Below are 13,010 nucleotides of genomic sequence, written 5' to 3' on the forward strand. Positions count from 1 at the left end.
TGCCATCTTATCGATGACATTACCGATAACCCAATTAAACTGCCGGTGCTATTAGATGTGCGAAAATGTACTTACCAGCTTTCACACGGATTATTCCATACTGGGCAATGATTGACGAAGGTTTTGCTTGACAAATTCGTCGGCGATTTTCAATGTTCGAATGTGATGCATTCTCCACATCTTACAATAGAGCAGCTCACACAAAACTTCAGCAGCTGGCTGATCTTTACCACTCTACACGCCTGCAGAGTCGTTTAGGATTTTTCCATCGCCAATACAATCCAGCAGCCTTTTGCAGCCCAGGGACGATGTGCCGATTCTTTGATGTTCGAACTGACATTTTTCGTGCAAACCTAACCACCGGATGTTCGCGTTCCTGCCCAAGATGTGGCACTTGTTGACTCTTCTCACAGTTTATTCCGAAACTACTGGCACAAAATACATCTTGATGTTATTTGTTTACCTTTGACAAATATACTGGCATCATAATTAACATTTGTATGTTTTCATGAAATTTGTTCATGATTTCATGATCCTGTTTCATGATTTCATGACTCAAATTTCCACTTTTCATCGCCAAAACTGGAATCATAAATGACAGGTATCTAAATCCATGAATAGTGTTCATGTTTTCATGAATTTTATTCATGGTTCCAGCATATATAGTTTATGATTTGATGATTTGAATTTACACTTTGGAAACGTAACGTACAGCTGGCGTTACAGTAAAAAGATTCATGATTTCATGACTTTTGGTCATGGTGTATTTTCATAACATGAAAATACACCTTTTTCCCAAAATCATGACCTTTTCTGCTTGTTTTGAGTGCCGCATTTTTACCCGTGCAGGTTCATACTGAGCATAGCGCGATTATTTCGATTACAGCGATCTTGAAAACTTCTTAAAATGCTTGTCGATCGCCTCGGCTACTTCATAACGCTTTGGTGTCTTCTGTGCGATTATTCCTGATAATTTGTGGTGGTGGTCTTCAGTAAACTTTTAAAACATGTTATTATAAACATCTTTACTAAAGATACTATTGATCTAGCATTTCATTTGAGGTTATTGGAGTAGAAATTGGTTTGCCTAAAAGATTATTTTTTTAGGTTTGGAGCAGGCATTGCAGAATTTGTTCTAAATTGATTTCGAAGCACGATCGAAGCAAGCGAAGAAAAACATCGCATCTATATCGGTCCATGATAGACAATGATTCATAAGCGGTAACAATTTTGATAAATAGCAGCTGCAAAAGAGAGCCCCAAAGAGAGAGCGATGATAAAACTTATTTTTCACGCTTATTTGCCATTGGGGTAGATTTTATACTTTACTGGCATGATAAACAATCCCCAAACATCCTATACCATTTGACCTTCCTTTTGATTGGTGCTGATTTACTTTGCGATATGATTTATTATCTGCTATGACAACAAATAGTGAATGGCCATTACTGGTGCCTCAACCCTAAATTGATTCAGAAAGTTTCAATTTAGGGTGGACTCAAAAACCATCTTTTTTCTATACATTTTTGCCGAAAATTGAAATTTTAAAATTCTTTTTCAGATCTTGTGTAGTGATTGGAATCCACACAGACGATCTGGGATCAAATTGCAACCGGGATAGAATCTAAGCTAAAATTAACTGAGCTTAAATAAAGAGTTAGATCAACAGTGTCTTCAGCAAAGTTGTTCACAATAATATTGAAAGTTTTGTGAAAAGCGCAACCATAAGTTACTTCAGATAAAAAATTTCAATATGTAAACCATGATAAGGACAACCCTGTCCAACTGAAAAAAAAAAATCGAGGCTTAATTGCAACTTTTCTGAAGAAATATGTCGTCCATAATCAACGAGAATAGTAAAGAACAATTCCCTGCTAAATTATCGATTCAGATCTTTGCCACAATGTTCCCAAAGCCATATCTGGGAAGACAAAAATGTTTGCGCCTAAGCCCTCAGTTTTAGATGTACGGAGTCTCCATATTTGTTTCAGTGGTGCGAAATTAGAGTCGCCGGCATGGTTTAGGAAATCAGAATTTGAACAGTTTTGCTAATGAATTGAGACATATACAATGTTCTACAGTATTTAAGAACAATCAATTTGGAGCATCCTTGCCGAAGAACCAAAATTTCTATCACTTAGAGTAAGGTGGGGCAAAAGTTCGACCTTAGTGGTATAATCAAAGTTTCCAGGAAAACAATAGCAGTTAAAACAAAACAAATATCATACAGTGAACCTTCAACATATTGGCTATAACTTTGCTGAACAAACTTGTGTCAAAATATTTACTCATTTTTAGTTATAACAGTTTCAAAATTGATTGTCTTATTCGAACTTTTGCCCCACCGGTGGGGCAAGAGTTCGAATCTAGTGTGGGGCAAAAGTTCGCTGGCTAAAACACAAAATACCGATCTTTTTATGACAGACATACTTTACACCAGCTGTAAACTTAAGTTTGCCGAAAAATACACACTAAATTTTCATCAAAACATTTCCCAAAACCGTGAAGATAATATGTGGATTTTAGGCAATTTGAAAATTTTTCCGTGATTTTATACATGGGTCGAACTTTTGCCCCGCTGATTCGAACTTTTGCCCCACTATGGGCCAAAAATTGTTTTCAAGCATTCATGCAAAAACTAATACACGTCAAAGCAACCTTATGATAGGCCTAGAAACGCCCTTACATAAAATATTGAAAAAGATTTTATCTTCAATTGGTTCCTTGCAACGAAAGCTTGACCAAAAATTACAATATTCTCGTCAAAAAACAACAAATAGCCATATCTTTTCCAAATCTCAATCGATTTGTATGATATTTGGAGTAAAAGTCTCTTACTTGAATAGCATTCGAACCACCATGACATTTATAAGATTTGTTTTGAATTGAGCTAGTAATCTTAAAAAGAAACTCTTACCCCACTCGAACTTTTGCCCCACTTTACTCTATGGTTCCCGAGTTATATATTTTAAATAAATAAATTAGGGTGAACTTGAAAAATAAGTTCTCTCTAACTTTCTGTACGATACTTTCTCGCAAAAACTTCGTTACGAGCACTTTTAGAACTTTTGATTGCGCAGCTTTTTTTCCAAGAAACTAAGGTTCTATCTCTATTGAGTTCAGAGTTATCAGAGATTTTCTTTTTAAAAATGGTTGTCTTATTTTCACGCTATTAGAAAGATTTTGAAGAAAATGAACGGTTTAGCTCTTTAGTGACTTAAACAAAACAAAAGCATAAAAATTGTGTTTGCTAGAACAACCAAAATAACTGTAAGGAAAGTCCTAAATAAAAAAAGCTGATTAGAGAGTTCTACTTGTGTGTACCGAAGAGAGTGCTGAAAAGTAGTACTGTTTTTTAAAGTAAGAAAAGCAGACCGCTATACTGTTCATTTACGCGATGGAAAGCTGATTGATTAACAAAAAAACACGGTTTACAATATTGATATGGTTATATATTCCGATAACTGACAGCTACTTGACGACGTCATTCCTATCCTCCTCGAACAAATTTGTTGAAAAAATAATCTAGAGATCCAGGTCGTATAAGCTACGATAGGAGCGACGTCACATGCTTACAATCAAATTTGATGTTAACACAAGTAAAGAGACTGCTTTGTCTTTAGAGTTTCCAATCCCGGGAACATTTCCCGGGAAATGGGAAATTCCCGGGATTCCCGTTTCCCGTGAAATGATTTTCTGTTTCCCGGGATTCCCATATTTCCCGGGATTTCCGTATTTCCTGGGTAGTTCTATTAAAAAAATAAAATTGACCACGTATTTTCAAACAAAAACTTTCGCACAATTTACTTTTCATATAATTCTAACCAGGGACCTTCGTGAGCCGAGTGGTTAGAGTCCGCGGTTACAAAGCAAAGCCATACTAAAGGTGTCTGAGTTCGATTGACTCATCGTACCTGCCACACGATATATGAATGCGAAAATGGCAACTTTGGCAAAGAAACTTCTCAGTTAATAACTGTGGAAGTGTTCATTGAACGCTAAGCCAAAAAGCAGTATCTGTCGCAATGAGCATGTTATACCAAGGAGAAGAAGATCATTATAAGCAATAACCTCACTAGGGAAATTGTACCAGTTATGACCATAGTGGATACCTGTTTGGGCATGTGTGAAGTTTGAATAACTTTCAAATTTTAAACCTTTTTGTATAATTTAATATCAAGATTGATTTTAAATCTTACTTACTTACAAAACCTTCCAAAATGTGAAGATAGTCAAGTAATCACGTATGGCGAAATAAGGAACCATTATGTCCACACAGAAAGAAAAATCCATGTGAATTTCAGCGTAAAATCATGCACATAAGAGGAATGCCAGATTTGTCGCAAATTTACATGGCACATCGTGTAATATTACATCAACATCATGTTAGAGTCCATGCTAGATTACACGATATATAGCGGAAACTTATATGATGCCATCGAAATGACGTGTAAATTTGCGACATATCTGGCATTCCTTTCATGTGCATGATTTTACGCTGAAATTTACATGGATTTTTCTTTCTGTGCATAACTGGTACACCTATCCTAGATCACTAGTTTTATTTGGATGTTGGTTTGTTGTTTTCCGAATTCAAATGGTTATAAAATAAATATACATGTAATACGAATAATTAAAAAAAAAATCCATCAAATTTGCTTTATTTTTACGTTGTCTCAAGTTTCCCGGGATCCCGGGATTTCCCGGGAAATAGCAATTTTATTTCCCGTTTCCCGGGAAGTAAAATCCCGGGAAAATTGGAAACTCTACTTGTCTTGTTTATGCCGTGAAAAAAATCTTTTACTCCGTCGTTAAGAAAAACAAACCGGCTTGATTGGGCTTCACGATGCACTCTCAGCTATTGGTTTATAGGCGATAATGGATAAAGAACAATAATAATATCAAAAAATAGATCTTTCCCGCTTGAAAATTGTCCATCTTCCCAGGGCAAAGCATATTTTCGTGCTAGCTGACACTAATGTTATAAACTAAACACGGTGTGCCAGATACCGTTATTAACGAAAAAAAATGTCCAAGAATTTGGCACCTACCATTCGAAAGATATAGTATTCAAGCATCTTCTCCGTGAATTTGAAAATATTTTAACGAGGGTATCGAAAGTTATTGTGATTTGTAGGATTTAAGCTATTTTGGAAGAGGTTTTTACATACTTCACAATTTAACCCACCAGTGCATCATTATTAATTTGTAAACTAGCCAAGTAACCATCAGCTTTTCATTAATCATTCAAAACATATGATATCTAAGCATCTTCTCTGAAAATTTGAGATAATTTCTCCGAGAAAATCAGACATTACAGTGATTTGTATATTTATCATTATTTCTATAAAGTTTAAATGAGTGCTTATTTCTATGGCTTTGTTATATTAATGTACATAATTTACAAATAAAAATGTCCATAGGACTGACACTCGGCATTCCAAATATACACATACTAGCTGACTAGCATCTTCGCAATTGGTTTAAGAAAACTTTATCATAAGACAACATAACTAGAATTCTTTGAAGTTTTGGAAAGGCAAATTATGGATATTTTCGATTAGCACGTTCAATGTTTTTACCATTACTAAATCAAAAAAAAAAAAATCTTGTCAATATGTTAATCAATGTGATTAAAGAGCGTCATTGACCGCCCGCTGCTGCTTCTTTGTTACTATAGTAACAAGTAGCAAGAGCAACTATACTTGCACAAGGAACCAACAGATGCTACTTAGGAATTGTTGCACCACCATCTGTGTGTAAGTAATAAAATTCTCATTCGTTGTACTAAGCAATAAAGGCGCCGGCTGCGTCCGAATTGAAGTCAATTTGGGTTATGGAATAAATATATTACGAAGTAGCCGTTGAGGTCATCTGTACTTTCACAAGAAATCATTGGGAGTTTGGAAAATGAAAAGGGATTGTATTGCAGGATTTGTCTTGGTAAACAAAACGCTTAATTATATGAGTCCTAGAATTCATCGCACCATATTCACTGGTTACATCTCCTCCCAAACATAATAAAGTCAACAAAACAATAATCAAAATGAAATGAAAAAAAATTCTGTCATATGTACTAAACATGACTGAAGACTCAACATGACGAAACTTTTGATGACGAACCATTCAGAGATTTTGCATGAAGCGAATCACGCAACATCAATCAAAAACGTAGTCTAACAGTATCTAGAGAAAAAGTCTACATTTATAGTATCTAAAAATTCAAGGATCATGTGTTGTTATGTAAAACTAAACCGAATATGAGACTTGTTGTATTTAAATATTTGAAAACATGAAACAAAGTTTATTTCGGTAATAATCGACTACCTACTATTATATGAATAAATATATAAACGTATCCCCTTTGTTGTCCAAATAAATTCTGAACAATCATATTAAGCACATTTAGAACAGTAGCATAGACCGATCTTACCAGCTAATAATCCAACCTCGACTGGTCAACAAGGAACGACTTTTAAATTGTTCAGGTTCACCAATACGCTGATTTGAACCATAACGAATCATTGCCCAGCAAAACGCCGAAAATTAAACAAAATGAAAAATGAATACATTTGCATATGTTGTAACGAAGCACTGACTTTTTTGAATGAAAGTTACAAGTTCAATACAACTCTGTTAAGTTAATTTGTGTCGCTATGATGAAATGCGTGTTGCGAACATTATTTTAGACGGTTGAGAAATAAGTCTTTAAGACAGGTCCACAACTTCAAAGTACTCTAGTTATGTTGTCTTTGGATAAACTTTTATCAATCTAACTGCTAAGATGCATAACTAATATATTTTTTGAATTCCGAGTGTTAGTCCTATAAATATTTTTATTTGTAAATTATTTACTTTAATGTGGCAAAGCCATATAAAATAAGCTCTTATTAAAAATTCATAGAAATAATGGTAAATATACAAATCACTGTAACTTCTAATTTTCTCGGAGAAATAATCCCAAATTTTCAGAGAAGATGCTTAGATATCATATGTTTTGAATGCTTAATGCAAAGCTAATGGTTACTTGACTAGTTTATGAATTTAAAAATGATGCACTGATGTGGAAAATTGGGTAGTATGTAAAAATCCCTTCCAAAATAGCTCAAAACCTACAAATTACGATAACTTCCGATTCCCTCGTTAAAATATTTTAAAATTCACGAAGAAGATGCTTGCTTGCTTTCGAGTAGTATGTGCCAAATTCTTGAACATTTTTTTTCGTTAATAGCGGTATTCGGCACACCGTGTAAAACTATCAACGATTTATCGCAGAATCATATTTTTCAATTGGAGTCCACAATCAAATTTCATTAAGAAGCTATACGAATAAACAGTCTAATGTCGTTTTCGTTTTTAGGAACTGGGTCGGTGATCAACACATAAACAAACCAACGTCAAACAAAGTGTTGTTCGATCGAACCTGAATCGGGTTGGGGTTGAAACTGTGATTCAGAACGGGTTGCGCCAGTTCCAACCTAGGTTCAAAAACGAATTCGACATAAAAAATTTCAGCAGCCCTTAAACATCAGTACACATTAGCGTAGCTAAGATTTTTTCTGAAGGGGCCTACGAGGGGCCTAGCAAATTCTTATTTTACAGAAGTAATGTCGATCGTACTTATTACGATATTTAAAAATTGCATACTTTGCATGAATTTGAATTAATTTTTATTTGTTTGATGTTTTGTCTCACGATTTCTTTATGAATTATTTCTGTACTTTTTGGTGCTTTCTCAAAGAACACCTTTAGCAGTTTTAACTAAGTTCATCCTAGGATTTCAATAGAAAATAATTCCCGGGTTAGTAGCTTTTATTCAATAGATGTTTCCTAAAGTTTGTTTAGACCATTCTGATCTGAAATTATTTAAAACATTTCTCCAGGAAAGTCATAAGCGTACTCATTATATTCCAAATGTTAGTTTAAAATATCATTAGCCCATTAGTAATTTGTTTACTATTCTCTTGAATTACTTAAGATTTGTCCAAGAAATATTACAAGAAATACCGGGAGTCGCACAGAGAGCTCACTAACTGTTTTTTCAAACATTGTCTTTGAGGTTTTTCCTAAACTTCAGCTTCCTTCAACAAATCTTTCTGAAAATTTCTCCTGGAAATTTTTTGATGATTCTTCAATGATCGCAGCAAATAATGTTCAGGATGTACTGTACAAAAAAACATTAAATCATTCTTCCAGTTGTCACTCTAAGGATCGAAATGTTCTTAGGGATTTTTCAGAAAAGTCCTCTGCACATCCATTTGTTTTTTTTTACAGGAAAATTTTCCAACTGTCTTTAAATTTCTCTTGTAATTATTTTAATGTTGCTCCCCTCATCCCTCATTATATTTTAAAATTTATTCAGCATTTCTATAAAGTTTACCGTTTTTTCTCAAATTCCGAACAGACCAATATTCCGAGCACTCGTTTCTTGCATGGGGATTTGGTTGAAATGTTTCGCTGAAATATGTCATCAAATTGGCAGGGAATGACAGTCTTTGGGAATCAAATTTTAACGTCTTTAAATACTTATAAATTTCCCTACCATTTTATTGAAAGTTTTTTTTTTCAGAATTCTAGGATGTCGCCCTGAGATTAAACTGAAAAATTCACCAGAGATTCATCAAAGTATTTTCACTAGAGTATATTTTTTTCGAATATTATGGAAGCTCATTGAAGAAATTTTCAACAGATTAATAGAAGGATTTCGCATTTTTTTCTTGAACATCTCATAAAAAATCTATCAGGTATTTTTAAAGGTTCTAGAAATCTATCCATTTTCCATTTTTTTTTGGTTCAAAAACTTCTCCAGGAATACCTTTAATTTTGTTTTAGATATTTCTCCGCATTATACTCTACGAATCACTCCATATCCATATCCAATTTATATTGGATTTCTAGAGTAAAGCATACAAAAAAGTTTTGAAAAAACTTCAACAAAGAAATGTGTTGGAAAATTTAAGCTTTAATTGAACTCGTAAAAAAATACTAAATTCCTGTCGAATAATTTTGACGAAATTTTATTTTTATTTGTTATTTTTCTTCGTCTTTTATGATAGACCAATGATTGGCGTTGAAAGAGATAGAATTTTGATTAAAGATTTTTGTTTTAACATATTAGAAAAAAAATAAATAACATGATGGTTTGACAAACAAATTGGTACAGAAACCTATTCTTCCTTACTTGCAGAAATCCCAATCAAACTTTTTTGGAAGGACTTTTTTAAATATTGTGGTAGAACTTTTGGAGTTGAACTTGAAAATATTGGCTTTTTTTAAGACAATTGTCAAGAAAGTCTTATGGTAAAATTGCTAAGGTATTTTTTTACTCAATTTAAATCTTGGAGGAAATGGTCGGGGTTCTGCTAAACCGCACCAAACGCCATTTTTTAAAAAATGATTTATTTACACTAGAGGATTCAGATTATCATAACCTATTTACATATAAGATATCGAATAATTTGAACCATCCCTAATTCAAAAAAAAAATTCAAAATTTTTCTCTAGCAGGATATGTAAAACTGAAATTGTATCCAACCAGAGCGAACCATAAATCTTAGCTTTTCATTGGAGGTAATTTAGAATTCTGATTAAAGACGGCATTTTTTTTAATTCTTCCTCAAATATTGCTAAGTGGCCATTCTGGACAACATACAGTAACAACACCAACGAATTTTAGTATGTCATGTAAGTTAACGGCTTTGTAAAATACAGTATTGTTTCGGTGGTGCTGATCTAATATCATTCCAATTTTTTTCAGCCACACCGCACCAAGTACCATTTATATAAAAATCGTGTTTTTGTATGAAGAAAAGATATCAACATTCGCTAAACGCTTGCCTTCGCTCTATATAAAATATGTCGATGGGTCCATGGAAGAGCCGTGATGAAATAACAAGACATTTAAATTTAATGTTGCCTGAATAATTTGAATGCACTTGGTGCGCTTTAGTTGTTCATAAAATGACGATTTCACCTGTTTTCATCATTAAGCCTCCTTGATCAGATCGCGCACAGCTTGTTTCGAGTTATTCGCCCTCAATTCAACAGTTCAAAATGACCGAGAGGTAGCACGCCTAATCACCACTCGAAGGACACGAGTTCGAATCCCGATTAATATTTTTATTACGTTGTCATAAAAAATCAATCAACTTTCAGCTTTTATGACTATTTTTGAACAATAAAGCACAATCAGTTTCATGTACAACGGGAATGATGAAATGCATGCCATTCCTGGTATGCACTTCACATAAATAATCGTGAACTTGTTCAGCCAAAGTGTGCTAAATGGGAGTAACTTGGTGCACTCTGGCAGATCAAATTCATGGTTTTCTTCGATCATCACATTCTTTAACTATATCATTATTGTCTTTTTCAAATCTTTGAATGCGTGAGGAACTCGGTTCAATAACTCTTCTGTTGAAATAGATAATCCATCAAGAGAAAGTCGGTTGAATACGTTAGAATACGAATTGGCTTGTACCATTTCATACCATTACATTGTGGCCAGTTCTATGGAAAATTACAAAACTTTTCCGTTCATAGTGCATAAACATTTGTGACAAGCATTCCAACATGTATGGCGATGATATGAACCCTTTTATTTCCTTTTTTTTTCTTTGTTCTTGGAAATCATGAAACACATTCAGCCATACCGAACTGAAATCCATTTTCTTCAATTTTTGTTCAGCCAGAGTGAACTGAGTACCTCTTGATTTGAAATCAAATCTAATTAAATGGAAAATATTTGATGATTTTTTTGAATATTCTATCTTGAGTTACTAATTGGACCCTGTTAGTCATTCATGAACGGTGAAATTTTCAAAAGAGTCATTTGCGATTCACTCGCAGATGAGTGAACTTCAAACTTAAATATCTCAAAATAATACTTTTGGCACTTGGTAACACTTGGTTAACAATTTGTTGAGAAATTCTTGAATTCTTCTTCTACAGTGAATATGCTGATTTACGCTAAAACATTGAAAACAGAATTGTTTCCAGAATGTTGACGCTTTGTTGTACCACAGTATTTTTTTGCAACGGAGATGTCGAAATCTTACGCCTATCGCACATAATAAAAAGCTAGTTCTAGCGGTAACCAATCGAACGACAGCCAGACAAGTGTCTCGCGACCGAAGTCAAAACCGCCGCTGATAATGTGTACGACTAGCAAGATTTTCCCTCTATTGTTGTTCAAAATAAAATAACTAAGCTACTGGAAAGTTTTTCCTTTATTAATAATAAAAGTCCCGTGAATTTACTCAGAAGATTTTTCTTCACTTTAGAATAAAGTTAATTGTCATCCAACATTCTGGAGGGGGCCTAGCCCCCTGCCCTCATCATCCTACGCTAATGTCAGTACAGTTCCAGTGTGTATTTTCTTGTTAAAACTGTAATTTTATTTTCAGATTTGCAAAATATTTTGTCTATAAATGTTTTTCCGGGTTTGTTTATATCAACTTATTTTTTGAACGGTTCTGTTTTTATTGCCAATCTTGTTGATGAACACAGAACAACCTCTATCTCTGAATCAGAATGGAATTTTGAACAGGCGTTTAAGTTTTATTCAATGTAAATGTTTCTTAATGGCTCGGTTTAGTTGGTTCAATGAAATTATTTTTGCGTAGTAAAGTTCACTCGTTGCACTGTATCCATGCATTCATATATCTAATGAAAGCAAACGTAAGCAATCTCTCAAATCTCCACCAACACATCACCCTCGAAGGGCAGCAACAAAGGAAGCGACGAACTTCCCCATCACATTATCGTCCTTAATGAGTCACCTCTTTGGCAAAGTCGAAAAGAATAGCCACCGAACAATATTCCAGACTCTGGCAGCATCCACACGTATAGATATCAATTAGGGTAAGTGCCGCTTTCGGAAGAGCATGCACGCGCTTCACCGCCACCACTTCACTACGCATGTGCACCATTTGAATTCCATTAGCTGTTTGTTGTATCACATTCGGTCGCACACTTCGATTTCGGATGTTTCAGAATCTATCTAGCGGGATTACCTTAGCGAATATTTTTGCGATCTCGTGTGCTTAATCGCCCGGACATAATGGCCTGTGGCAAACCGCAGTAACCGTAGGAATTTTTGTACTCCCTTTCGACGACGACAAAGCAGGCTGGTGTAATTCGATATCCTTTCTTGAGGTGAACCTTCTTGTGCAGAGTATGCTAATGTGAAGCAATGGTGTCGAAGAAACGGTCAGCACCTCCATGTTGGTTAATTTTTAGGGACATTTGAGCTTATTTCACTTATAGAACCACTAAATTTCTACTTAAAAATCATAAAATTCCACCATCATTATGAATTTTGAACGAAACCGAATCGCAGGACACGAGAAGCAACGGCGTAGCAATACGCGTCCATGTCTGCTTCTCTCTCGGATGGCTGCTTGCTTTGCCTGTTTGCTTGCCAGTCCGAATTATCGAATGCAAATCGGACGTGAAAATCAGTCATGCGGAAAAGGAATCTTTCGGAGCGTTTTCGACCCCAACGCCGATTGGAACCGGGAAAACTGCATCGAAACGCAGTTCCCGGCCCGGTCCCCGTTCCGACCGATTCCGGTTAACCGCCAAAAAGATCGCTGTTTAGGGTTCTACGCACTGCTGTTTACCTTGCGTGTATCAGAGCCATTAGCAGTAAGGTTGCACCACAATTTCACTACTGAGCACTACTGGCGGGTGGCTGAAATGCGCAGGGCTGCGATGCAGGTTTCAACGCAGTGTGAGACGCTCTGGGTGGTACTGAACACAGTGGAATCGAAGCAGGCGGTGTGATGTGAGAAGCTTGGAGCTCACTTTTGTGATGTGAGAATTGGATTTGATGAGAAAAAGACCAACGGTAGAAAAGAAATCAATATGAATAAATTTAATTTAATTTTACAACAGTTTTGGAACTTTTAATTCATATCTAGAACTACCGATTAAAAACTAGAAAACCGATTAAAAAAATCAATCTATTTCATCTATGCGAGAGGATGCCCCACAACTTTCTTATTTTC

The 13,010-nt window shown here is 35.0% G+C and overlaps 1 protein-coding gene across 3 annotated transcripts in view; it reads right to left on the reverse strand.

Moving 5' to 3' along the window:
* Positions 1-12,712, reverse strand: part of LOC5574322 (paired box protein Pax-6) — a 29,326-nt gene extending 16,614 nt beyond the window's left edge. Inside the window, exon 1 of one of the 3 annotated variants that reach the window (XM_021838884.1) lies at positions 12,624-12,712. Coding sequence is in view for 2 of the 3 variants with exons in the window: in XM_021838882.1 (XP_021694574.1) it covers positions 12,624-12,643 (20 nt within the window). In the remaining variant the exon portion in view is untranslated. The remainder of the gene's footprint in view (positions 1-12,623) is intronic. The other 2 variants (XM_021838882.1, XM_001661302.2) reach the window with 2 other exon arrangements.
* Positions 12,713-13,010: the final 298 nt, after the last annotated feature.

Source organism: Aedes aegypti, chromosome 1 (assembly GCF_002204515.2).
Source record: "Aedes aegypti strain LVP_AGWG chromosome 1, AaegL5.0 Primary Assembly, whole genome shotgun sequence".
NCBI lineage: Eukaryota > Metazoa > Arthropoda > Insecta > Diptera > Culicidae > Aedes > Aedes aegypti.